General features: G+C 52.7%; 1 protein-coding gene across 8 annotated transcripts in view; it reads right to left on the reverse strand.

Moving 5' to 3' along the window:
- The window catches only part of GDPD5 (glycerophosphodiester phosphodiesterase domain containing 5), a 90,512-nt gene that overhangs the window by 29,331 nt on the left and 33,819 nt on the right, over nucleotides 1-27,362 (reverse strand). For all 8 annotated transcript variants that reach the window (XM_033206135.1, XM_033206128.1, XM_033206132.1 and 5 more), the window contains exons 2-3: nucleotides 25,261-25,344; nucleotides 12,624-12,800 (exon numbers count right to left, since the gene is read on the reverse strand). In XM_033206135.1, the coding sequence (XP_033062026.1) occupies nucleotides 12,624-12,740 (117 nt within the window). In that variant the 5' untranslated portion in view covers nucleotides 12,741-12,800; nucleotides 25,261-25,344. The remainder of the gene's footprint in view (nucleotides 1-12,623; nucleotides 12,801-25,260; nucleotides 25,345-27,362) is intronic.

Below are 27,362 nucleotides of genomic sequence, written 5' to 3' on the forward strand. Positions count from 1 at the left end.
ATCCCTCCACCATCCTCCAGCCAGCACCCCAGGACTAGTCTTTCTCAGAATCCCTCTTGCCACCTCAAATTCTTATTTGCTCATAACAGCCTTCATTTCCTGCAGAGTGCAGCTGGTGAGTCCCAGGCCAGCTTAAACATCTGAGTCTCGCAAAGGGTGAACCATGTCTTTAGACTGACACCCATCTGGTCATGTCATGCCCCAGCTTGAGAGTCCCACTGGCCAGAGTTTCTCAGTAGATGTCAGGGCCTACTCTGTCTCGCCCAGGCCAGCTCTGTGCTTTATGCCCCATGCACAGAATTACATATGGTTCCCAAACGGGCTCTCCAGACCCCAAGCCTTCACACAGCCGGAGCCTCCGTCTAGAAAGCAACCTGCCTTTGCTCCATTAGGCAAACCCCTACTCCTTCCAGAGTGCTTCCTCCCTGAAGACTCCTCTGTCTCGCAGGGTGAATCCCATCTCCTCAGAGCTCTGTAACCCATGCAGCCATCTCTCTTATGGCTCAGACCCCACAGTTCTAGAACTCTACACATGTCGGTCTCCCTGCTATACATAAGTGCTTTGAGATCTGGGCAGTCTTTGTGTTCCAGATGGCACAGTAACTTGAGAAAGATTTGATAATGAAATGATAGGTGAGGAAACACCCTTTCTCCTACCCTGGCATTTCACGAGGGTAAGAGATTTCCCTCAGGCTTAACACCCAATCCCCACACAGAAGTGCCTAGTCTTCTATAGAGCCCACGCTGGCAGTGCTAGATGGCTGTCTGTCTACAGAGACCACTTTGCCTCCTCAGGGGCAAGGCCTGTGTGCCTCTGACCAGCAGAGAAGGTTCTGAGAGGGACCTAGGTGAGGGGTGAGCCTCGGCCTAGGATGGGTCTGGTCCCAGGCAAGTACCCTAGAGGCAGGAAGGTAGAGAACCTGCCGTAGGCGCTCGGAAGACGTCCTGTGGTCGGGTGATGCAGGGCCCAGAGGCAAGGCTGACAGGGGGCTGGGAAGACCTCAGGGGCTGGGAGGGCCCATGGCAGCCAGGGTCCTATGCCCCAAAGGCCATTGTCCTCACGTGTCCAAATCCTTACAGTGGAGCAAGGCAAGGCAAGAATGAGGGGCTGCACCTCCCACTCCTAGGAACCAGCCAAAACTAGAGCTGGCGGTGATGGGGGGTGAGGCATCCAGGCATGGAAGGAATGCAGGCAGGGCCCAAGCAACAAGGCATCAGGAACCCCATGATCAGAACTAGGGCATGAGCTGGGGTTGGGTCAACCTAGGGATTAAAGCCCTGGGAGCTGAAGCTGGAGGCCACAGGGAGCCTGTAGATGGGGACCAAGAGGCCCTAGCGCAGAGGGAGGCAGGCAGCGGGGGTCACTCTAAGAACAATCAGAGGAAAACACTGAATGGCAGGGGCTGGAAGGAAGGGAAGGGGAAGTGAGGAAGTAGCTGGAGGAAGTGGCCTGGGGAGCAGCTTCACTGATAAAGAGGCCCCAATGGCACTAATGGTCCTTGTCAGGGCACATTACAGCAGAGAGAGGCCTGCCCGCTCCACCCATTAGCAAGCCAATCTGGCCCTGCTCCCAGAGACACGGAGCAGTGATTGCTGCCTCAATGCCCCGGCCACGGCCTCCTTTACCTCTCATAGTCTGCATAACACTAGGGATTGTTTATTTAGGGGTATCTACCCCCATTGCACAGAGGCTCAGAGAAGGGCCACCACATATGGCTGAGCAAGTTTTGCACTGCCCCCTAAGAAGTGCCACTCACATCATGCTGACCATCAACGTGCATATTTATTATGATGATTTGCTGGCACATGGCGGTCGTGTCCTAAGAAAAGGGCGCTTTTTGCTAATTTAGGCTTAACATGAGTGAGTGGAGGGGAGTCAAAGGGGTCAGCAGGTAGGGGAGGAGTGGGGATAAGATTTGAACCCAGGCATACTGACTGGACTCTGCAGGCCCCCCTTGGGAGGCAGCCTGAACAGCTCCCCTCAAAACCCACCTTGCCCTCTGGGACCCAGTATGGTGATCCCAGGTCCACCCTGGTTCCCTGGATTTCTCTCCTCCATCTCTCTGACCCCTAGGCCAGACCTGATCCTCCTTCAGGAAGCCTTTCCATCCCTCCAGGCCTCAAAGGCCTCCCCTCCCTGACCATTCTGCACAGACTGTTGGCACCCACCACCGTGACCCTCAATCAAATTGTAAATTGTGGAGATGGAAAGAGCACGGGCTCTAAAGAGCTGGCTCTGCCACTCAACATGTCACTTGGCCCCTCTGAGCCTTGGTCTCCTTGCTGTAAATGGGAATAACAGCCCTTCCCTCGGAGGGAGGCTGTTAAATGAGCCGAAGGGCTTCAAGTGGCACACAGTAGGCACATAATGAGGGCTGGCTCACTGGGCTGTGGGCTCCCTCAGGGCAGGAATAGCCTGAGCTGTCTTTATGTCCCCTGGTCCTAGTATCACGCTGGCCACAAGGTGGTGGTCACCTATGGCGTGAGGGACAGAAGGAGGTATGGATGTGAGACAGGGCGACAGAGGGGTGCTCAGGGCCACCAGTGGGCAGGGCCATCGTGTAAGCCCCAGACTTACCCTCAGGGAGCAGGAGAAAAGCTGAGCGGGCTGGGGCTTGGGGAGCAGCTGGCTCCGAGGGTAGGCATCAGGAGGAGTGTGCTGGAGGCCGCCCAAGGAGGGACCAGACAGGGTGAGTAGCTGGGGCAGGAGTGGCCCCTGGCTGTAGATGGGGTAGGATGCTGATTCCTGCCCCAGGGAATGGAGGCTGAGGTCGGGGCTGCTGCGATGGAGAATCCTGGAGGCTCCATCCCAGAGGCTGCTGCATCTCCTTCCATTCTTACCCTAACCCTCCAGGAACAGGAGCCCCTCCGTAGCAATCTGGGCAATTGTGGGTCAATTTCCCTGAAGGCCAGTCCTTCTCCTCACTGTCTCCTGAGGATGGTCATGTCTTCTCTTCACCCCTCCTTGTCTCTGTCCTGTCCCACCCACCCCAGAGCCCTCCACGTTCAGAGAAGAACACAGAGAAAGACCTCATTAGCAGCGGGGGCTCATAGAGTCACAGAGCACAACTGCAGCCGCAACCCTGGCCCCACACAGGACACATGGACGTGGCCGCTGGGGTGGGATGGCTCTGCTGCTGCCTTTTGCCACTGACTACAGGCCCCTGCCACTGTAGACTGCAGCCCCAGGCCAAAATGCACACAGCTGCCCCTCCCACTACTAGGGACCCTGAAGGTAATGGAGCACCTCCCCTGGGTCCCTTAACAGATCCTGGGGTCTAAAGTCTGCACACATCTCTCTGAATGTTACAGACTTTCAGAATCACAGAGCTCCCCTGCCTGTCCCCTTGCCCTGGGGCAGAGAGCGTGTCTGCAGCCTCCAGGACAGGAGCTTACCCTGCTCTACTCCACTGGTTCCTGGGAAGTGGTCTCTCCTTCCAGAGGCTGCCTGGTCCTTCTGTGGACTCAAAATTCTTCCTTCCAAGACATGGAGCCTGACAATGGGAGGCTGGGTTGAGGGAGTCTAGCAATATTGGGTTTGAATCCCAGACTGGCCACGACTGAGTGACCTTGGGGAAGACATTTACCTTCTCTGTGCCCCAGCTTCCTGCTCTGTAAAATGGGGACAGTATCGGCATGCTGCACAGAACACTGAAACCTCCCGTGCACAGTGTCTGGTGAGGCTGACCTTCTGGGCAGGGGAGTTATTGCCCTCCCCCTGCCCCCCCGGGAGGTGGAGCTGAAATCTGCCTCCTCCACTGCTCCCCTGCAGCTAGTTCTCTGATACCACACAGAACAAGGCCAACCAAAGGGTAAGAAATATTGGGGTCAAATGACTACAGAGTGGAGAATACACAAAAGAGCTGGATTTTCACATGGGCCCTTCTCCCCACTGGCTGTGTGGCTGTAGGTCAATTGCTCAGGACCTCTGACCTCAGATTCCTCCTCTGTTCACAGAATGACATCACCACCTCACAGGAGGACTGCCAGGCCCCAGCACGATTACAGATGTAAGCTGTAAGTCGCCAAATCCAGGATCGTTCCTGTAATTATCATTTCGCATCTGACAGACCTTTAATTATGTGAAGATAGTGATCAAGCCTTTCCTCCCTGCTCTACACCACATCTCTCCAGCTGCTGAGGACAGCCAGGTTGATTGCCTGCCCCCAACCCAGAGTGGGTGCCATGGTCAGCCAGGCCTGGCTCTGTAGGCTATGGCCCTGGGAGCCAGCACCAATGGAGGAAGAAGACCCTGGCATGACAGCCGCCTGATCTCACTCACAGGCTGCATCCTGGGCTGTGGGGAACAGAGCCCTGTGTGAGCTCACCATGGCACTGGGGGACTGGGGGTGGGTGGGGATGGTACTCCTAAGAGCCCTTTACTTGCTGCATCTCATCATCCCCACAGTTCTTCGAAGCAGAGGAAACCAAGTCTCAGAGGAGGGAAGAGACTTGCCCAAGGTTACAAAGGGCACACATAATGGTGGAACCACAATTCACAACCAGGTCTGTGTATCTCCAGTGTCCCCAGCCGTCTCGGGGCAACAAGGGGCAGGACATGTAAATTATCCTTGCCTGACCAAGGAGGAAACAGGCTCAGAGGAACAGGGCCTTGCCCAAGGTCACACTTTGAGTCACAGGCAGCACCAGAGCAGGGACCCTAGGATTTCAGAGTTAACTAAGATGTCAGAGATTATCTCACCTCATCTCCTAAAGATCCAACTAAGAAATGGAGAAACCACAATCTAAAGAAGGAGAATGGCCTGGAAATGTGGGCAAGAGATTAGGACATTAGTACATTAGTGCAAAAATCATGGGGAATTCAACTTATGGTGTTGGGACATCTGGATATTCATTTGGTAACAACTATAATTAGACCTCCACCTCACACCCCGTACCAAACTAAATCTCAGTGTCTCTCCTCCTCATCCTTACCACCCTTCTCTTCCAGTCATCTACATACACGTGTTGAGCCCTTAGACACTCAGAGATAAATCAAGCCACCCTGAGCCAAGACTGGCAGCAAACAGCTCCAATCCTGGGAATTGGTGTGGTGAGCAGGGCAAACACAGGTTGCTTAGGAGCTCAGAGCCCCAGATCCTTAACACTGTCAGTTATAGGAGGAGGGGTGAGCTAGAAGCCTTCCTGGAGGAGGAGACACCTGCAGCAAAGTGGAAGGAAAGGGCTTGTTGAGAGGACAAGGTTGGGGAACCTCAATCCAGACAGAGAAAAGGAGCAGAGGGCCTGAAGGCACAGGGCAAAGCAGGCTTTGTTTTGGGGAACTGGTTCTTTATGGGCTTATAAAAGCTTTCCCTATATAAGAGAATCAGCCTTCACACATGCTGTATATTTTTTCTCATATATCATTTGAATTAATTTTATTTATCATGCTTTCTGCACAGAAATTTAAATTTTTATATAGTCAAATCTATCCCTCTTTTCCTTTATACATTTTGCCTCTGGTATTGTATTTAAGAAGGGTGGCCCAATATTATATATTTAAGTAATATTTTACACCCACGATTTCTCAGCTTCATTGTTTACATTTCAATCTGCAATCCACCCATCCGACATCCATCTATATATAGTTCCATATGGATGTCACGTGTGCGGAGAGAGGTTTAAAAGCCTTATCTCTCTAAAGCATGAAGACTAGAATTTCTTTTACATCTTTCCAAGTTGTTTAAATTTTTTCAACAAATGTATGCCTTCAAAATGGGAAAGAAGTTTAAAAATAGAAAAAAATACATCTTAATCCATCTGCAATTTATTTTGGTGTGAAGTAAGAGGCAGGGATCTAATTTTACTTTCACCAAATGGATGCTTCAGCTGTCCCTACATCATTCGTGATACTGGTAGTAATTTCTACATTCGTTCACCACACTGTGAGTTCTCAGATGCCTGTGGTTGTGTTTCCAGGTTTTCCAACCTGGCCCAAGGCGGCCCTTTCCCCCTTGTGTGGGCTCTGCCTGGCACAGCTCCTTCCTGCTTGGCCAAGCCCTCTCTCCAGTGGTTCCAGCTCTTCTTTGAGGTCCCAGAGCCCAGCTGCGCCCTCAGCACGTGGTCCTACAGAGACCAAGAGGGAGAGATTGAGGAGTGCCTACCCCTGAATCTGCCACATGCAAGCCGAATCTTGGGCATCTCAGCTCTTCCAATGGTCAGCCTGTTCCACCTTCACCAAGTTCCAAATGGGGGGACTGATGCATGGGAAAGCCTAGGAAATGTCAGCTGGAAAGGGTGCAGGGAGCTCCCAAAAGGGAGAGACAGGCAGGCTATGCAGGATTACCCTGGCCCTGATCCGGGAGATTTGGGGGAGGTGGCGGCCTGGGGAGGTTGGAGAGATATTGCAGCATTAGGGCCAAGCAGGGAAAGGGATTAGAATCCCCACCCCCAGCTGGCTCCTGACAGCCTAAGAGGCTGGATTTATTTTTCTGGACTACAGAGAGCCGGGCAATCAAGCCTCTGTCCTTGCTTCTGCTGGGGTGCACTCAGAGTGGTTCATTAGGCAGGAGAATGCAATTAAGTCCTGCCTGGAGCACCCTGTCTCTCCCGGCCTATCCCTTCGCTGGCATCAGCCCCTTGAGGAGACATGAGCAGAAAGGTTGAGGGGCCCTTAGGAAGCACCATCCCAGATCCCTTCTCAGGGATGGGTGGCCATAGTCCCCTGGTAATGCCCCATCTCCTGCCCCACCCTTACTCCATAACCGAACACTAAAGGTGTTCACAGAGTGTCATCAACAAGACTTAGCCACTTCCCCTGGAGCGTGGCATGGTCATGCCAGGTGCCCTTGGTGCCATTCCGCGAGGAGCTAGGCAGGGTGTGGAGGTTTCCGAAGGCAAGAGACTGGATGGCTTTATTGCAGTGATAAATCCCCACCTCCTTGTGGTGCAACAAAGCAGCCCCTCCTCTTTCTCTCTCGTGGATGTAATAAATATCATCTCCTAGTTTCTCATCCTTATAGGAATCCTGCAATTTTAGAAGTGGGAAAAATAAAGCTCAGAGGGCCTCTCTCTCACCCCTGCCGGGTCTCTTTTCCTCAAAGCACTGGAGGAGAGAAAGCCATCACTTTGAAAGTTTGTAGGGAGGGCACGTTTTCTGCAGGGTTGGAACAATGGTCTCTTCGGTACAAGGCAGGAGGCACATTCCTATCCATGATCTAATTGTATCTGCAGGACATAGATTCATACCTCCACTTAACCCACAAGCAAGCTCAGGCCCAGAGAGGGTCTGGGCCTGACCTGACATCACACACTCAGCCACTGGAAGGCAGGGTCAAGTTCAGACTGCAGCTCCCTTGCCAGGAATGCCCAGTGGCGTCTGGCTCTATCCAGAAACACCCTGGAGCCCATCTCAAAGGCTGCTTCATCCCTGAAGCCTGCCCTGATTTCCTGAGTGGGATCCATTCTTTCCAGCTCCATATCCTGGACACAAATCCACATGGCTGACAGGACAAAAAGTGGGGACCAGCTGGGAACCTCATCTCTTCCTCCCTCTTGTGCACTGGCAGAGCCCAATCCCAGCTCCAAGGGTGATCTGGGAGGTCCCTTTGGCTGAGGCAGCATCCTCCACTGCCAACCACCGCCAGGAGCACAGGAGGCAGCACCAAGAACACAGCACGCACCCGTCTGCACATGTACGCCTACATTCTCCGCCAGCTCATTAGGGGTCCAGCCGCCCCACCTGGTCAGCAAGATGGCAGTCATATCCCCTAACCACTTCCTCACTCGCTTATGAACACATACGCTTAATCCTCCTTCTAGTCGTTCATTCAGCATATCTTGTCCGAGGACCTCCTCTGAGTCAGGTCCCTGGAGTGTGCAGGCCCAGGCCCTTTCCTAAAAAGAGTCCAGTGGGAAACAAAAAATCACAATCCACATGGCCAGCACAGGTCAATGTGCTGTCGGACCCCAGGGGAGCGAGGAAGGTGGGGAGAGAGAGCAGCGAGGAGAGAAAGGAAGAGGAGGGCTATTTTTTGGCAGAAGTTGGGGGCATGGAGGGGGATTTGCAATGAGTCTTAAGGGGCAGAGAGGAGAAAGGGTATTCCAAGCAGAGGGAATGGCAGGAGCAAAGGTCCAGTGCTATGAAGGGTGAGGTTATCCTGGGGATGTGGAGAAGCTCAGGGTGGCTGGCGTGGACGAGCATGGAAGGGAAGGGGCAGAGGAGCTGGGGATGGATTTGCCTAGACCGAATGTCTTCCTGCCAAGGCAGGGTGATGGGGGCCTCTCATCATATCACATCATAGGAGACAGGCAACTGGGGTTGGGGAGGCTTATTTGTCTGTTCTACCCACCCCTCCTGTGCTATTCCTGGACTCTACCGAGACCGCTCTTCTCTCACTTGCTCCTGTGGCACAGCATGGGTTCCCATCTCCAGGACCGGCCTCCATCCACCCACGCTGGGCATCACGGAAGAATGGGATTCACTGTCAAACACTCCTTCCTCTGCAGCTCAGTCCACAGCCAGTCCATTGATGATACCTTCTACGTGTCTCTGGAATGCCTCCCCTGGCCTGCATCCCTGTGTATACCTCCTCACTCCCCACACAGACACCTGAGGCCTCACTGGCCCTCCCACCTCCACCTGAGGGCCCTCAGAGCATTCTCCACTGTTTGACCACAGTGCTCCTCACACAGCCCGAGCCTGGCTCAGGCCCCCACTTGCCCAGGATGAAGCCCAGGCTCTTCAGTATAGCTTCAGGCTCAGGCCTACTGAGCAGCACCCTTCCCCTTCCCTGCACCTGAGCCGGTGGACTGAATTCCTTTCAGTTCCTGAACACAAGACACTTGTGCACACGGTTCCCCCTACCCTGAACATTTCCCCAGTATGGGGAGATGGGGCTGATCCTCCCAGAGGCCAGCTCAGGCAAGCCTTCCCTGCCCCCAGCGTTTCCCCAGGCCTCCAAAATGATCACCCTGGGTGGTCCAGGTGTGTCTGTTCTTGTCTGTTCCCCCACAAGCCTGGGGGCCCTTCAAGGGAGGGGAGAACCAGGTCTGACACACTTATGACCCCAGAACAGGTAGCAGGACAGGTTTGTTGATTGAATAAGTAATCAGGGCACCCCAGACAAGACTGTTGGGTGTGGAACAGATGACAGGGCACAGGCCTGGGGGTGTGAGCAGGGTCAGTGCAGGCTGTGCCCTCAGCCCCTTGGCCTGAGTAACTCCCTTGCTCTTCCTGGAGGAACTCAATTAAGATTATAGCAGCCTTCCAAAGGTAAATGTACTACGGAAGTGCAAGGATTGGCTATCAAGGTCTGTCTCTTTCAATGTCTCTGGCTGGGAAGTTCCTCCAGGCATCTGACCTATATCCGTCTCTAAAGAGAAGCTGGTTTTGACACTGCCTTTTGCAGACACAGTCTTCAGGGGACCCTGTGGGGATGGCCTGAGAACAGTCTTCTGTCCTACCAAGTCCTTAATTGGCAGTATTAGAGTAATGAGTCACAGACAACAACCAATTAATTATCCCCAGTTATAAAAAGCTCTGCTTCCCCTTCCTGGCTGTTGAGTGAGCCCGGCCTCCTGCTGCCAGGCTCCTCCACTCCTCAGAACTGGGGGCAAGAGAACAGGCCATTTCACCTCTCTGGTCCTTGGTTTCCTGCTTCTTTATTTGTTAAGTGTGTGTCCTGGGGGGCTGGGGGTCAAAGGCTTGGAAGAGGTGGGAATGTGTCAGGCTGGAGGCAGGAAGGAGGGAGAGGAAGGGGCCCTTCCCAGGCTCTCTCCATGCACACTCTCCACTCCCCAGGATCCACTTCAGGGCCCAGGGTTGGATCATAACCAGGGAAACACTGAGGCTTCCAAGCTTGGCACTCAAGGCTACTCCCCATCTTGTCCCAAATGCTCCTGGTGCAGTGCTCTTTCTCCTCCATCAGGCAACTTCCCAAGTCCCCCTGCCTTTCTTCTTCCAGCAGACTCTTACTTAAACCCACATCTTCAACACACGCTATCTTCCCTAGTCTCCAGCAGTTTAGGCTGCAAATCTATCGTCAGCCTGTGTGGCTGATTTCTCCATGTGTAAAATGGGTACACAATTAAACATGGCCCATGGAGATGTTACAACAATGACTAGGACAATGCATGTAAACCGTTTGCTCCCTGCATACAGTAGGTACTCAATACATGTTAACAGATACTATTACTTTCATACTTCATTTTCCAGCCTGAGAATGAGAATAAAATGCCTTGTGACTCTCCCACCTTTCAGCCCATTTCGCAGATGAGACCCAGGGAGATCTGGTTTCACAAGAGTTGAACCCAGGCTCCTCTGAGTTGGGAGATACAGGAGGAGAATCCCCCCTGGGGCGGCAATGGTGAGAATAAGGAGAGACACCAGGCTCACTGGCAGAGCCCTGTCCACCACCCCTCAGCCCAGGCAGCTCTTCTCTCCCTGCCAGCCCCCACGGAGCTCACGCAAGGCCTCTATTTGTTCAGCAAAATTTCTGGAGCCCCTACCCTGCACCAGCCATGTCTTTGAGAAACCAGATTGCTATTCCTTCGTTGTGAGAGTCCAGCCCCATCGCTGCCCTCACCCAGCTGCCTCAGGGAAGAATAGGGACAGAAAAGAGAAACAGGGAGAGAGAGAAAGGATGACGGGCAGAGGCTTGGAACCAGGAAGTAGGAGGAGACCGGGGGTGGAGCAAAGTGAGCAACTGCAGGGAGAAAGGGGCGGGGGAGCAGAGGATGCTCATCCTCAGCTATGAGTTTGGGGTCACCTGAGGTGAGCTCAGTCCTTTCTGCAGAGGCGCTGCCACCCAGAGCTGCTGCAAAACCCTATACCCTCTCCTTGCCTAGCTCATGGCCCCTTGCTGCCCCTCCAGCCTTGGCCCCAGACCCCTGCCCCAGATTGGTAACCCAGACCCTAGCCTTGCAGGGCACGTTCTGTTCTGGTTCTCAGTCAGCTCAAAACCAGCCTCGGCCCACCTCCTCCACTCTGGGTCCTGTGCTGGCCGCATCCAAGACCATCACTTCCTGACTCCATGCCTATGACCGGCCGGCCTTGGTCCCAACCAAGGGGATGAGACTCCTGGGAGATACGCCTTCCCCAGCGTCTGCCCCTATGGCCAAGGGGCTTCCTGCCTGGGAGCTCAGCCATCCTTCTTCTCCCCTTAGCCTCAGCTGTCTCCCCACCCCATTCACACCAGTGGCTGCTGGACCTCCATTGCCCAGGTCCAGATCCAGAACAGAGTGTGGAGCACGGCAGAGTGTCCACGGGATTCTGAAGCCAAGATCACAACCTATCTCCCATTTTAGAGATGGAGAGGCTGAGGCTTGGGCATCTGGAATGACCTGTCTCAATGGCTAGTCATAGCTGGCACTGTGCTGGTCACATCACAGTTCTCATCACATGTCATGGCCCAGTGGCTCCTTGAGAGGGGTGTGTCTCCCCTGCAGTTCACAGGTGAGGGAGCTCACAGGCAACTAGATTCAAGTAGAGGATGCACCACCAAAACCTGAATCCGTCTGACTCCAGAGCCCACGGCCTGTGCCCCTCCACATAAGAGGGAAAGCTGTGACATATGGTATCTCAGAGGGCTTCCCAGCAGGGGCCTGGAGTGGAGAGACCGGGGCTCTAGTATTGACGTTGCCAGGGGCCTGCTTTGGGTAGGTCCTTCCGTTTCCTTTGCCTCAGTTTGGCCACTTGGCTCCTCTGTGGCCGGGAGTGGGGAGATGGCAATGAATCAGGCCTGGTGCCCACCCTGGCAGTTCCTGCTTTTTACTGTTTGGGGGTCATGAACCCAGGCTCCTCAGTCTAGGGCTCTATACCTCATCAGCACAGGCAGAGGAGGGCAGACAGGTGGATAAGCTTCACCAACCTTCCCAGAGAGACAGTCAGGCCTACTGGCCCTCTGACATCAGTGGCAGCCAACACCCCCTCTCCCCCCACCTCCCCCGCCGCCCACACCCTGCCACCCCCTGGCCACTCCAGCCTCTTCTGGGGCTGGCTGAATTTAGAGGCTGGCTTCTTTGTTCAGACAAGCAGGAAGGAGGAGGAAAGTTGTTCTCCAGACAGTAAAGCTTTTAGATAAACACTACACAGGAATTGGATTCCTTCAGAGAAGAAACTAGATCCACCGGCTGACAGTGCCCCAGGGACAGGAGTGCAGCTTAGGTCTGGCCTGGGGAGCCCAGCACTGAAGGAGGCTTTCTTTATCCGGCTGTGCACCTGCTGCCAGCTCTGGCAAGCCTGTGGCTCAGGTGACTGAGCCCCGGTGCCAGACCGTGGCCCTGCCAGCTCCCAGGCTCCAGGATGGCCGGGCCCACCTCCTCACCCTCTTCTCCAGCACCCACCTGTTTGCCTGCCTGCCTGCATGCCTGTCAGGGTCTGCCAGAAAGCTGAGGACTTCTGCTTACCTTGGGGTGACCCTTCCCTTCTGGAACAGCCTAACCTCAACAGTGTCAGAGGAGAGTTAACAACTTGTCAACGAGACGAACTCCTTCTGGCCCTCCTGGTCAGCAGATTCAGGAATTACTATGAGCCCATTTTACAGAGGGAGAAACTGAAACCCAGAAAGGCCATTGGCCTGTCCAGAGCAAGTCAGCAGAGACAGAGGTAAGACCCCTCCCCCAGCCCCTCAGGCTTGCTGGGGCTCACTGGGTCCCTCCGACCCTGTTCCAGGGTGGCTCACCGGCGTGGTATCATCATGGGAGCGCTGGTAACGCTTCCAACGGCAGCCGTAGATGCCCGTGAGGCAGGAGAGGCACAGCTGTGGCTCGTAGTACTGCAGGGGCTGGTGTCTCACCATACTCGTGCCTGCAGCCCTGGCGCCTGGCCCTCAGGCGCCCATGGAGGCCCCCAGCTGGTCCTGCAGGAGGAAGCACAGGGCGGTGAGACAGGGGAAGGGTGAAGAGTCAGGCACCACATAGCAAGTCATTGTAGCCTAGGTCAGGGAGGGTCACCCCTGCTCAAAGCACTGCAGTGGGGCTCCGTCTCACTTGGAGTCACAGGCCCACCCTTGCAGGTCCCCAAGGACCTGTCCTCTGCCTCCCACCCAGGCCCTCCTCCTCCCTACTCCTTCTCCTCCAGTCATTCCTGACCTCTTCCATGTTCTTCACTGGCCTGGCATGCTGCTGTCCCCTCTGTCTGGAATGCTCTTCCCTTAGAAACCTGCACGGCTTCCTCCTCTTTCCCCTCCTCTCTTCAGGTCTTAGCTCAAATGTCCTTTTCTTTTCTTTTCGAGATAGAGTCTTGCTCTATCACCCAGGCTGGAGTGCAGTGGTGCGATCTCGGCTCACTGCAACCTCTGCCTCCCAGGTTCAAGCAATTCTCTTGCCTCAGCCTCCCAAGTAACTGGGATTATAGGTGCCCACCACATCTGGCTAATTTTTGTATTTTTGTGGAGATGGGGGGTTCTGCCATGTAGGCCAGGCTGGTCTCGAACTCCTGACCTCAGGTTATCTGCCTGCCTCGGCCTCCCAAAGCGCTGAGATGACAGGCATGAGCCACGGCACCAGGTCACATGTCCTTTTCTCAATAAGACTGTCCCGGATCACCTTCTGTAAAACTATAGCCCCTGCCCACATTCCCTAAGCTCCTTCCCACATTCTCAGCTTTGTTTTCTCAATCATGTCCTTAAATATAACTTGTTTATTTTTCCTGTCTACCCTACTATAATGCAGTTTTCATGAAGGCAAGGATTTTTGTCTGTTGTATTTTCTGCTGTATTCCCAGTAACTGGAACAGTGTCTAGCACATAGCAGACTTTCAAAATAAACATTTCAGAAGAAAGTATCATACAAGCTGAGATGTGTTGAGCACTGAAAATACACCAGGCACCGTGTAACGACTTTACATTCATTGTTCCATCTCAGCACAACCATATGAAGTGGCAGGTTCTGTGTCCAAAACCCATTTGACAGTTTAACAAACTGAGGCTCAGAGAACAAGGAGCAATGCCTGGCTACTGTCCCATAACTGGACTGTAGTCAATCTAGGAACTGCTCTAGTGCCCCAAAGTATTCATTCTCCAGACACAGGGAGCCTCCTAGCCGGGTGGGGCCTATGGGAAGATGGTATAGCAGCAAGAGGTGTCTTGAGGGTTGAAGTGTGGCTGTCAGGAGCTACTGTCTCAGCCCTGCTTGGCACCCTTGAAATATCTGTGGGAGCCACAGCCTCCGGGGGCCAGTGTTGGTCAAGTGTGACCACGTGGCAATGAGCTTGGGGCACCTCACACGCCCTGAGTATCAGGTGTCATCCCGTCCTCCACACCACTGTGAGTTATTCTTATTCCATTTTGCTGATGACAAACCCGGGACTCAGAACAGAGAAACTATTTGCTCAGAGGTATGCAGCTATATTGAGGTGTCAGGACTCCAACCCTGGCCTGTGGGACTCCAGAAACTCAGTCATATATGTTCTGTACCAGGCCCTATCCGAGGCCCTGGAGACAATGTGAGCAGGACACACAAAGACTCCTAGGGCCCTGAGAGGGCCAGAGAGGGGAACAACTAAGCATTGTTCTAAATGCTTTCCATGCAGAAACTGTAACAGCAGCCCTAGGAAGGAAGGAAGTACTCGCATTTAAAAAATGGAGATATAATTCACATACCAGAAAATTTACCCTTTTAAAGTATACAATTCAGTATTTAATATACAGTATTCAATTTTTGGTATATTCACAAGTTGTACAACCATCACCACCCTCTAATTCCAAAACAGTTTCACCATCCTAACAACCTCCACCCCGCCCCTGCACCCTTCTCACGCACTGTCACTCCCTATTTACCTTGGCCTCACTCCTCTGGCCCTGGCAACTGCTCATCCACTTTCTGTCTCTATGGACTTGCCTATTCTAGAGACTTCATATAAATGGAATTATACAATATGTGGCCTTTTGTGTCTTGCTTCTTTCATGCAGCATAATGTTTTCAAGGCTCATCCATGTTGTAGCACGGATCAGCATGTCATTCCTTTTTATGTCTAACATTCCATTGTACGGATCTACCACATTTTGTTTACCCATTGATCAGCTGAAGGACATATGGGTTGTTATCACTTTTGGGTTGTTATACATAATGCTTCTGTGAATGAGATTTTTGTGTGAACGTTTGTTTTCATTTCTTTTGGGTACACATTTCTTTTGGGATAGAATTGCTGGTCACAGCACTTTGGGAAGCTAGGCAGGCGGATCACCTTAGGTCAGGAGTTCGAGACCAGCCTGGCCAACATGGTGAAAACCATCTCTACTAAAAATACAAAAATTAGCTGGGCGTGCTGGTGGGTGCCTGTAATCCCAGCTACTCGGGAGGCTGAGGCAGGAAAATCGCTTAAGGGGCGATTTTAAGGAGGCAGAGGTTTTTAAGATCGCACCACTGCAATCCAGCCAGGGTGACAGGGCGAATCTCCATCTCAAAAAAAAAAGAATTGCTGTGCCATATGGTAACTTTTGTTTTTGAGATAAGGTCTTGCTCTGTTGCCCAAGCTGGTGTGCAGTAGTGCAATCATAGCTCATGGAAACCTCAGACTCCAGGGCTCAAGTGATCCACCTGAGTTGCTGGGACTACAGGGGTATGCCAGCACATCTGGATCATACGGTAACTTTTATGTTTAACCTTTTGAGGAACTGCCAAACTGTTTTCCAATGTGACTGCACCATGTTACATCCCCAAAGTATCATCATCATCATCTCCATTTTATAGATGAGAACTCTGAAGCACAGAAAGGTTGAGCCACTCACCAAAGGTCACTCAGCAGAGCCAGGATTCATACTCAGGCAGGCTGGCTCCAGGGACCTTGCTCTAACCCATGGGCCTGCCAAATCTGATCTGCCGCCTATTTTTTACAGCCCAAAAGCTAAGAATAGTCTTTATGTTTTTAAATGGTTGTGAGTCAAAACAAAAATATCTTGTGACACATGAAAATTACATGAAAGTCAAATTTCAGTGTCCATAAATAAAGTTTCATTGGACGCAGCCATGCTCATTCATTTATGTATTGTCTATGGCTGTTTTAACTGTAACTGCAGTGTTAAGTAGTTGCCACAGAGACCATATGGCTTGCAAAGCCTAAAATACTGACTGTCTGGCCCTTCAGAGGGAAAGTCTGCAGACTCCTGAAGTCACTGGACTCTAATGGCCCATGAGCCGTATGATAAGTGCAGTGTATGATGAAGGGAGGAAAGGGAGCCTGTGGGCACTGACCATGGTGCAGGGAGGGTCAGAGTATGCTCCCTGGAGTCAGCACTGAGCTGAGGCCTGGAAGATGAGCTCCTAAGAGACCACTCTCCAAAGCCCCAGGGACTGCACTGTAGGAGCACACTGGGCTTCAGGCCCACTCACTGCTTCCACCACCAGGCCTCACTCAGGGCCTCCGCCTATCCCTCCAACACCACCACCCAATGCTGACCTCACCTCAGTGCTGACATTACAGCCTGCAGTCTGAGGGGGAAGATGCATTAGGGGCTTGCTTGGAATACTGGATGACCTGGAGTCTCCAGAGTGCTGGGAATGGACTGCTGCAGCCTCTGTCTGGGGGAGCCCTGGGGAGGCATGTGGACTATGGTGCAGCTGCTGGGGCTTCCCTGAGCCAGGGCCTGGGGGCAGGCTGGGGTGGGGACACAGCTTGGCTCCCATGGGGCTGGGGAGACCGTGGGTGGGGGCTGGTGTGGGGTGCTCTCAGCTTTACTATACTCTAGAAGATTTGGGGAGTGTTGCGTGCCCACATAGGCACCCCCACATTCCCAGCCTTCCCGCAGGTGTGGGAGGCCAGGGTCCACAGCCAGGGGAGCCAGATCTTACCCTGTGCACTCCCCAGACGGGAGTCTCTACTGTCATGTCAGCCACTACATCTGCCCCCGCCTCCCCAGGAAGGGAGGAGGCAGGTGCAATGTGGAAAGAAGCCTAGCTTTATGCTGCCTCGCACTGACTTGCTCTGTGGCTGAGGCCACTCAGGCTCTTCCCTGAGCCTTGGTTTCTGAATCTGTAAAAGCGAGTAACAGCTTCTGCCTTGACTTCTATAGGATACACAATTGGGGGCAGGGTGAGGGAAAGGTGCCAGCAGGTACTGCAACGCTGAGGTACAACAGGTGGACATCCTGCAATGCATGTGGGATCCCACCCCAGGTTCCCCTGCCTTCACACTCCTTTCCCAGGACTCCCCTGCCCCAGGACTAATTCCCACATGTCCTCTGCCTGCCCCTCCCCTGTCCCCACGCCTGCACATTACAACCCATCCAGGAATGGAAATTCCACTTCAAACCTAGAAAAGAGGGAAGTAGAAGTGTGTGCGTCATGCCTCGGCCCAGAACTTCACTGATTCTGGCTCTCAGAGTCTCCTCTCCCCAAGGTGCATTTTCACCCTGTTCATAACTGTGGGGGATTCTCTGGGAGGCAAACCTCTTCTCTTTCTTCTGTATGCTCTCCTGGCTACGGCCATCTTGTCCACTCCCACGGCTTCAGTTACCAGGTGCTGCCAAGGCCACCCAGGCTCTGCCTCTGATCGAGACAGCCAGCAGCTCCTGGATGTCTCCAGGGTTGTCACCCAGGCCTTGCAAACCCAGTTTAGCCACACTGCCCTCTACCACCCTTTTTTTAAGGCCCTTTTCTTGCCATCCCCATAGCCACTCCCCCTGTTCAAGGCTTCATCTCCCCTGCCTGGGGACTGCTCCAGATTCCTTGCTGTCAGCCCCATCCCTCCAATCCAAGCTCTCACCTGCAGCTGGACTGAACTTCTTAACAGGCAGTGACCAGGATCTGACCCCTACTGCTCTTCCAGCCTTGCCTCCCTTCAGCTGGTGAACACCTCCTGATCCTTCAAGTGTCAGATGTTCCCTCCTCCACGGAGGCCCAGTTTGGTTAGAGGTCTCCCCAGCCTCCCATATCCCTGGCATGTCCCTCCCTCTTAACTGGGCACACTGTGAGAGCACCGTGGACATGCCTGCCTCCCCCATGGGATGGTCTGCGTTAACCCCATGTCCCCAGGGAGCAACACAGGGCAGCAAGAGCAGGAAGCACTGGGGGACTTCTTGGACCATACTTCAGACAAGTGCCCAGAAGTTCTGCTAACAGAGGCATGCTGCTCACACCACACTTGGCAGCAGGGACAAGCTCTGAGACGGGACTCTCTCCGCCATCCCTCACCAGCCCATCACCTCCCCTCCCTTTCCTGCCAGGGATAATGGCATTACTTAGGTCCAATCAATTTCTCCAAGCTACCTCCCAGGGTTGCTGATACCAGCCAAGTTCCCAAGAAATCCCCTGCCAAGAGCTACTGCTGGCTCTGGGACAAGAGAACGCTCTCACCTCTGAGCCTAATGTCCAAGGCCCCTCCCCAGCCCAAAGTCCTGTTTTCTGTCAGAATCCCTGAACTTGCACAGCCTCCTGCTTGCACAGGGAAAAGCCTTCCAAGAGTCCATGCCTGAGATAGAGTAAACACCCACTATGGGGCAGAGACAGGATGCTGGGGATGGGCGTGCATCTCCAGCATCCTGTCCCATCCTCACATCTCGGGACGCACCTGCCTGCTCCCCTACCCTTTCTCCCTTCCATAACTGCCAGGCCCACGCTGTGCCCCCGAGACTGCACTGCACTGCTCCCAGCCCCTTTTCTGATCATGAAGTGCCTGGATTCTAGCCTGGTCACCCTCAACTGACTTGCTATGTGAACTTGGACAGGTCACTACCTCTCCCTGAGCCTTACTTTACCCATCTGGGGAATGGGGACTAAATGGGGTAATACATGGAAGTGCTCAGGTCTGCAATAAAAAGGAATCGAGGCATGCGACAACATGAATCCTGAAGACGTCATGCCAAGTTCACAAAAGGCCACATATCGTACAATTCCATGTATAAGAAATGACCAGAATGGGCAAATACCGAGACAGAAAGTAGGTCAGTGAATGCCAGGGTCTGGGAGGATTGGGGAGGAAAGGCAGAGTGACTGCTAATAAGTGTGGAGTTTCTTTTTGGGCTGGTGAAAATGTCCCTGGCCAGGCGCGGTGGCTCATGCCTATAATCCCAGCACTTTGGGAGGCCGAGGCGGGTGGATCACTTGAGGTCAGGAGTTCAAGACCAGCCTGGCCAACATGGTGAAACCCTGTCTCTACTAAAAATACAAAAATTAGCTGGGCGGTAGTGGCACGCGCCTGTACTCCCAGCTACTTGGGAGGCTAAGGGAGGAGAATCACTTGAACCCGGGAGGTGGCGGTTGCAGTGAGCTGAGATGGTGCCACTACACTCCAGCCTGAGCAACAGAGTGAGACCCTGCAGGCCACCACCCAACCCCCCCAAAAAAGGAAGAAAATGTCCTGGAATTAGTGGTGATGGTTGGGAACTTTATCTCAATAAAACTTTTTTTTTGTTTAAGTGCCCAGGTCTGGAAGTCACATGAATATCTGCACTAGTTGTGAGGTGCTGCGAGGTCAGTGGCAGCTGCACCTGAGGGGACGACAGCCTGGAAATCTTGGCTGTACCTGGGCCCCCTCCACTCCTACCCAGGCATGGGTCTCCAGACCCCTCAGATTCTGGAAGCAACTCTAGTTCCTTCCAAGGAACTCTTCTGCCAAATTAACCTGAATTGTTTCTGTTGTTTGCAATTCCAAACCTTGATTGGTATGAGGATATTCACTGTGTTGCCAGCTTTTAACAGGTTTTAAGCACTCAATAAATGTGTTCAAGAACTGAATGAGGTCAGGTGCCGTGGCTCATGCCTGTAATCCCAGCACTTTGAGGAAGCCAAGGCAGGAGGACCACTTGAGGCCAGGAGTTCAAGACCAGCATGGGCAACATGGTGAGACCTCCATCTCTAAAATAAATAAATAAATAATAATAATAAAAAGAATTGGCTGAGCTAACTTATGTACAGTGTGAGGACTACCAGCCACAATGGTTACTGTTTGATGTGCTAGCACTTGCTGCTGGGTGGTGTGGGCACTCCAGGTCATTGCTGGGTACCGTGCTGAGCACTGCATAGGCATCCCCTCCCCTTGACAACCTTTCTGAGCGAAGACCAATGGTCTTACCTAACAGATTGCAAATGTGGGCCTGAAAGAATGGGCAAACCAACCGCAGTGCATTCCACACAATGAGGAATATTATTTGGCAATAAAAAGGAGTCAGCTACCCAGCCACAAAAAGCAATGGAGAGACCTTGAAAGCATATTGCTAAGTGACAGAAACCAATCTGGAAAGCTATATACTGCATGATTCCAACTAAGTGACGTTCTAGAAAAGGCAAAACTGTGGAGGCAGTACAGAGATCAGTGGCTGTCAGGGACTCAGGGGGCAGGGAAAAATAAGTGGTGCTCAAGGAATTTTGAGGCCACGAAGCTCTTCTGTATGACACAGTAATGATGGACATGTGTCAAACCCCATACAGTGTGCAACACAAGGAGTGAACCATAGCGTAAACTATGAACTTTAGTCAATCATAATTAACCAATATTAGTTCATCAATTGTAATAAATGTACCTTATTAATATAAGATCTAAAAGAATAAGCCAGACTGTGGGGAGGGAGAATGTGGAGGAGGGTACATGGAAACTCTCTGTACTTTCCAATCAATTTTACTGCAAACCTAAAACTGCTTTTGAAAAAGAGTATTAAATACACAGACACACACACACGCACACACACGCACGCGCGCACCCAAGAGGTTAGGTAATTCACCCAAGGTCAAACAGCTAATCACGGAGGAGGGAGGATTTGAACCCAGGGCTGTTGACTCTAAAGTCCAGACTCTCCATGGTTGCAGCCTCACAGGGCGGGCCTGTTCACGTTTCTATCACCTTCCACGTCAATGCCAGCTGCAGCACCTGTATAACTGAAAATTGTACCTCAAAGGACCAAGCTCAGTATTTTGGTTGGTATCAGGAAAGCATAGGCAGAATGAGTCTAGGAACATTGGGGAGGAAAGGAAAAACCCCCAACAGTGCCAGGATTGGTGGGGATGGGAGGCTGACCTTTGGCATTGTGCTAGGGCCCTGGGGAAGGGGGCAAGCAGGCAGATGGAGAGAAACCCCCCTTCTCCTCGGCCACGGCTGTCCTCGCTGGGCCTCAACCCCAGCCCAGCCCTGGGATGATGGTCTGAGGCTTAGCTCGAACACCAGTGGGCTGAGTGACTGCCCCAAGCCTCTGGCCTCAGTTTTCCCATCTGTATCATGGGAGGGTTTGAGCACCCTCGGCTGATCTCCAAGGGCCTTTCCAACACTCAACTTCTAAAACCCTTTATCTACTCGCTCTTTCCTCACCCCCTGTAGCAAAGCAGAGAGGGGGCGGCTTGAGGAAAAGTGAAGGCCAACTCCTGATCTCTCCCTGGTCTGACTGGGGAAGAGCTCCCCCCTGCTCTCATGGCTAATCACTGGGCATCCTGACAGTCACTCTCCTAGGATGCAGTTCAAAACTGGATGAAAGTGGCAGGAAGGCCCATAACAAAGTTAGGCACCTGGTCATCCTGAGCACCAGGGCAGAGCTCTGGCCCTGCCCAAGAGCCTCCACCATCCTTGATAGGGATCAAGGTGTAGGTACATTGTGGCCTAGATGACTCACAAATAGTGATGACCCCAAACTTCCCTTACAGTAAAATGCCAGGCATGAAAGGTGCAGGGTCATGGTGACTTGTTTCCATAGGGCTCCAGGATCATGGCCTTGGAGCATGGCCTTGGAGCAGGCCTTTCTGTGGTCCTTCCTTACCACTTCATCCATCACTGCTCCCAACCCAGCTGTGCCTGTGAAACCACCTTAGCCCTGGAGCCCCTCTGCCTATCCTCAATGCCTGGCGAACTCCTGCTCATCTCAGTTCAGGTAGTCCCTCCTCCGGGAAGCCCTTCCTGACTGGGTCACCATCTCTTCTGGATGCCACAACTCTGTTTTCTGACCACTGTGTAGGGGCTTCTGGGAGATGGTGAGATCTATACAGAATTCAGAAATGAGAAAAGATTTGCAGCACAAAGGGGAGAAGGAAGGGCATTTTAGGTAAGGAGACAGCACAGCAGCAGCCTAGGTGGCAGGGATGGCAGTGATTGGGGCTTCTCCCAGGGCAGAGGGCACCCCAAACAGCTGACCGAGTGGACCGTTTCCCAAAACAAAACAACCAAACCCAAACCTACAAAATGAATTTCTGGCTCCAGGACGAAGGCTGGAGGTGGGGGAGACAGGAAAGATTCCGGAAAGAGCCCAACCAGTGAAATGTAGAACCCACTCATCCCCGGCCCTGCCCTATGCTCTACAGCTCCAGCCTCCTGCAGGTAACTCACGATTCAGTCTATTTTCCATTGCATAGCCTCATTTGATGGCTTGAACAGAGAGATCCCAGCTGCCACCATCTCACTGTACAGCCTTGGTGAAGTCGCTCTACCTCTCTGGGCCTCGGAGAAGCCCTAGATTCTAATGGAATCTGCAGAGAAGGTAACCAGACCTAGGGGCAGGAAGGAAGTCTAAGTCACAGGGGCAGGCAGCTTCCAGTTGGGAGAGGCTTGGGGAAGAGGTGCCTGGAAGGAGGCAGGGAGAGAGGCCTTGAGGTGAAGAGGCAGGTGGGGTCTGTGCCACCCAGGCCCTGCAAGCCTGCTCATCCTGGAGAAATGTTTCTCAGTGGCCAAGGCTGGGGCTCAGCCGGAGCCTCCAAGAATCAATCATGCCATAATTAGGGTCACTATGAATCTCTTTCCACGGTGATGCCAGGGCCTCCTGTTTACCCAACACTTCTGTCCCAAGAGACCTCTGATTGCCATTCCTCTCGCGAGGAGGCTGGCAGGGCCCAGAGGTGAAGGTAGACTAGTTCTTCCCCAGCTCAGGAGCCTGCCCAGGGGCCTTGGGTTCTCTTGGTACAGAAAGGACTTCTCTTTCCCAGGTCAGGGCTATGAGCTTGGGCTGAGCAGTCACCAAAAGTGACCTGGCCTTTCCCAGAGGGCACAGCTTAGCATCTCAGAACTCAAAATCTCAGGCTCCAAATGCCCCAAATTGGAGCTCTAGGATCACTTCACCCAAGACTCACAGTGTCATGGAATCCTCATTGAACAATTCAACTGGCATCTTCAAACTATCCCTGGATTTCAGACTGCTAAGTCACAAAGTAACAGCACCAAAGTCCTGGAGGCACTCCATCCAGCCTCCCCTTCCATTCAGAAATCCCCTGTGCCACTCCTACTGGTGGTTCTCCAGTCTCTCCAGACCAGCCAGTGGCTTCCCTAGGCTCGCATACTCCTAGTGACAGGCCCCTCCCTCCCTGGAGGGCTGAGTAGTTTTCTCCAAGCCAACAGGACTGTAGGAAGGCCATCCTAAGAAGAGATCCTGCCCCCACCCCCTTCTCTCCCAGTGACACTGACAGGCTCTCTGGGGAGCAGGCAGAGAGAGTGAAGGGCCCCGGGACAACTACTCGGAGGCAGCAGAGACTTTCAGCATCCCCCACCCTCAGTTTGACTTGTGCAAGCCCCTTCCAGGAGCCCAGTGGCTCAGCCGCAGGGGCCAGGCTGGCTTCTTCTGACGGCTCTTCCTCAGTCCCAGGGAAGGGGGAGTGGGAAAGTGGGGCACACCAAGTAAATGCAAGGGCGGAGGAGGAGGAGGAGCGTGAGTACAGTGGAGATTTGTACAGAGCAATCTTGTCTCTGTCCTCTCCTGCCCCTCCTTGTACCACCGTGCTCCAAAGACAACACCTACCCAGCTTTCCCACCTCCATGCCTCACTCAGGTTGGGCCCTCTGCCAGGAAAGCCCTCCCCAAATCCCAATCCAAATCCCATCCATCTTAACAAACAGACCCCGTGCAAAGCTTGGGCTAATTCCCCCCAACAAAAGCCCATGCCTCCTCCTTTTTGTGCTCACATCATCTGGCAGAGCTCCTGAGAATGATCACAGGCCTCAGTGTGCTGTAATTATCTGCTTCCGTGGCGGTCTCGCCCGCCAGACTGAGAGCTTCCCCAGGTTCAGACTTCTGATCCACTTGGCCAAGCTTTTCTGAAGACCTATAGTGTCTGCAGCCCCACACCTGGTGATGGGGACATAAGATATGCCAGGCCCTGTCCTTGCTAGAAGAGTCACTGTATAGGGGACCTATGTCTCCGGCACTGTGCCTGGCACCAAGGAGGTACCTAATTAGTTGTCAGTCAAAAAGCTGGTTAAATGCAAGACGGAAGGAAAAAAAGAACCAATCAAAGCATCTTACACCACACAACTGCAGAGCTACTTCTGAAAGCCTGAATTCTGCCTCTGAATAATAATTAGCCTTTTCCCAATTTACAGAAAAAATTAAGTTACTAAAACAAAACAAAACAAAAAAAGACTAAATTAGGTACTTTTCTCTCACAAATTTTTCTTAAACCTCTGATATCCATTTGCACATTTCTATACCATATCTAGTGTAAGATGACCTCAGATCTAGCACAGGATACTAATTTCATCACTGTCATGAACATTGCTACTCTTCACAGTCTTCGGCAAAGAGCAGCAGTCTCCCTGCTTCCAGGCATGTCGGAGAACCTGGGGCCTAAACTTTTCCTCTCTTCCTTCAAATGTCCAGGTTTCACCTTGGTGACCAATGAAAACGGAGCTTGCTTGAATGCTGAGGAAGAAAGTCCCAGGAGTTGGCCGGCCCACCTTGAAGGTTCATGCCAGTTCCATGATATAAGGCCTCCAAATCCACTATTTGTCATTCATTCCTTTGGAGGAAGCATCACTTTCTCTAGGATTCTCTTTTAAAATATGAATCTTCTCTGGAGTTGGGAGCCCATTCAACACTCAGATTGGAGGTCAAGGAAACTTAGTTTAATGCTGGGCTCTTGAGGGGCAGTAAATCACAGGGTTTGTGAAGAGGTCAGTCTGCCTGGGTTTTTATTTATTTTAATTTTTTTTTAGAGACAGTCTCACTCTGTCACCCAGGCTGGAGTGTAGTGGCACAATCATAGCTCACTGCAACTCGAACTCCTGGGCTCAAGAGATCTTCCTGCCTCAGCTTCCCAAGTAGCTGGGACTACAGGTGCGTGCCACCGTGCCTGGCGACCTGGCTGGGTTTGAAACCCAGCTCTACCATGTATTTAATGGAGCAAGTTTCTAAATGCCTTTATACCTCAGCTTCCTTATCTATAAAGCGGGGATAACCATGGTATCAGCCTCATGGGCTCTCAGACAAGTACCCGGAACGCTGTACTAAGCAAGAGACACGTCTACTCAGAGCTTCAGTTTTTTCCTGTCCATAAAATGGGACAATAATCCCATTTATGCCTTTTCATAAACCGTAGAGTGCTGCCCCCATGGGGGAGGTGGACACTGTGTAAGAACCCAGACAGCTGCCCTCTGCAGCCTGTCTTGAACTCCTTTCTCCCTCCCTCCTTTTCTCTTTACCTGGAAGAAGGTGCCAGTGGCTGTGAGCTGGGCTCCTGGGGGTGTCCTGTCCACAGAGGTGGTGATATCACTTCACTGGGAGAGCTGAGAGGAAAAGCGGATAAACCCAGCGAGTTCATTCATCAGTTCATCCTGCCTTCTACTGTCCCACTTGACCCTTAGCGAGCGCCCATCCCATGCTGAGTGTGGGGCCCAGTGATGGGTGACACCGAGTCCCTGCCCTGGGGAAGCCACAAAGCTGGTGGGAGGGCTGACAGGACATACGTGATCTAATCCCCAGCCATGAAACCCGGCACATGCAATCCACCTCCACGCATGCTGCCCACAAACCAGCCCTAGGCCCAACTCATACAACCTGTTCCCTGAACCACTCCTGCCCCTCCAGGACCCACAGACCCAGGATCCAAAGCTCAGCCACCCTGGGGGCAGAGGCCCTTTCACGCTGCCCAGGGACCTGCTTCTCTGAGGTAGCTGCCAAACCAGCTGTTCTTCTAAAGCAGCCGCTAAGGGAAGGACGGTAGCCCAGAGGTGGGATCTGGGGCACCACAATTACGTGCCTGAGCTCTGACTCATGCACCACCTCCCCCATCGCCAGCTCCTGCAGCCAGCAGGGCAACCCCCCGCCCAGGAACCGGGAAAAGAGATGGTATCGACGGGCCATGGGAAGCAGAGGGGCCAGGAGAGGTGAGGAGGAGACTGCAGGTCAGCACTGCAGCCTTCAGAGGATGTTAACACCTTGTCTACTAGGGACACTGAGGCTGCAGGGACGGAGGCCTACCTACATCACACAGAGGCAGAGCCAGGGCTGGGACCTGAGCCTCCTGGTGCCAATATGACAACTCTCCCCAACCCAGCTGGACTCTAGAGCCACACACCAGCAAGAAACACACAGCCAAACACACGTCTCCGTGTGTGAACCAGAGGTGGACAGAGCTGGACTCAGAGACAGCTGGGAAATGACAGCCACTGAGAGATCAGCACTTGGGACACTACCAGGCCTGCCCCTCTGCACCTCCAGTCCCCAGGTTTCTCACAGTGCCCTAAATGTACAGCACTTTACAGTTTATAAAACATACTTATTTCCTCTACCCCCTACAATGATCCTAAGGCCTAAGTGGCAGAGGAAATATAAATAGACCAGTGGCTTCTCCTCTAAACTTTAATGTTTGAGAAGCCATGGTCTATTTGTATTTCCTGGGGCCTTGGACCTTAGAAACCTAGGGAACTTGTTAAAATGCAGTCTGACTCAGTAAGTCTAGGCTGGGGCCTGAGATTCTGCATTTCTGATAAGCTCCCAGGTGATGCTGATGCTGCAGGTCCCTGGACCACAATTTGAGTAGCAAGGCCAGAATGAGTCAAGAGCATGGGACCTGCAGTCAAACTACACAAGTTAGAATCTTGGCTCTTACTATGTGACCGTGGGCAAATTACTTAACCTTTCTGTGCCTCAATCTCCTTAGGTATAAAATACTACGAATAATAAAACCTACCCCATAGGGTCAATGTGGGGATTAAATTAGTTACCATACATAAAACACTTAAAGTGACTATTATTTCATTTTGAAATGGAGGTTCTGAGAAGTGAACACACCCAGCAAGGCAGCAGAGCCAGAATTCAAGCTCAAACCTATAAGCTGCACAAAACACCACAGCCATCAAACCGCTCCCCCATCAGACAGACGTGGATATTGAGGCCCAGATAGGGGCAGAAAACTGAAATGACCATCAGAAAGTTGGTGTGAGAAATACAAGTCCATGACTCCGTCCCAGTGCTCCTTCCACCACACCGTACTGCCTGTCAGAAAAGAAAGTACCACAGAGTCTCCTCAGGGCTCTCAGCTCTGCTGTCAGCCTTACCTGGTCCCACAGCTGCCCTGGAAACTACCTGTGGGGTTGGCTGGACGTGGAGGCCGTCCCCCTCCCCACTCTGTCTTCTCTCCATCCTGCCCACCAGGCTGGGTGAGGCAGAATGGTCTCACATCCTCCTGCCATTCCCCTCCTCCTACCTCCAGCCTGTGCCCACTGCCCTGTGTCAGGTCACCCAGCTGGGGTCTCAGGCTGAGGGTGACACGCCGGGGTCTGGCTCCACCCCCACCTTGCCT

Source organism: Trachypithecus francoisi, unplaced genomic scaffold, assembly GCF_009764315.1.
Source record: "Trachypithecus francoisi isolate TF-2019V2 unplaced genomic scaffold, Tfra_2.0 Lachesis_group8, whole genome shotgun sequence".
NCBI classification, from domain to species: Eukaryota; Metazoa; Chordata; class Mammalia; order Primates; family Cercopithecidae; genus Trachypithecus; species Trachypithecus francoisi.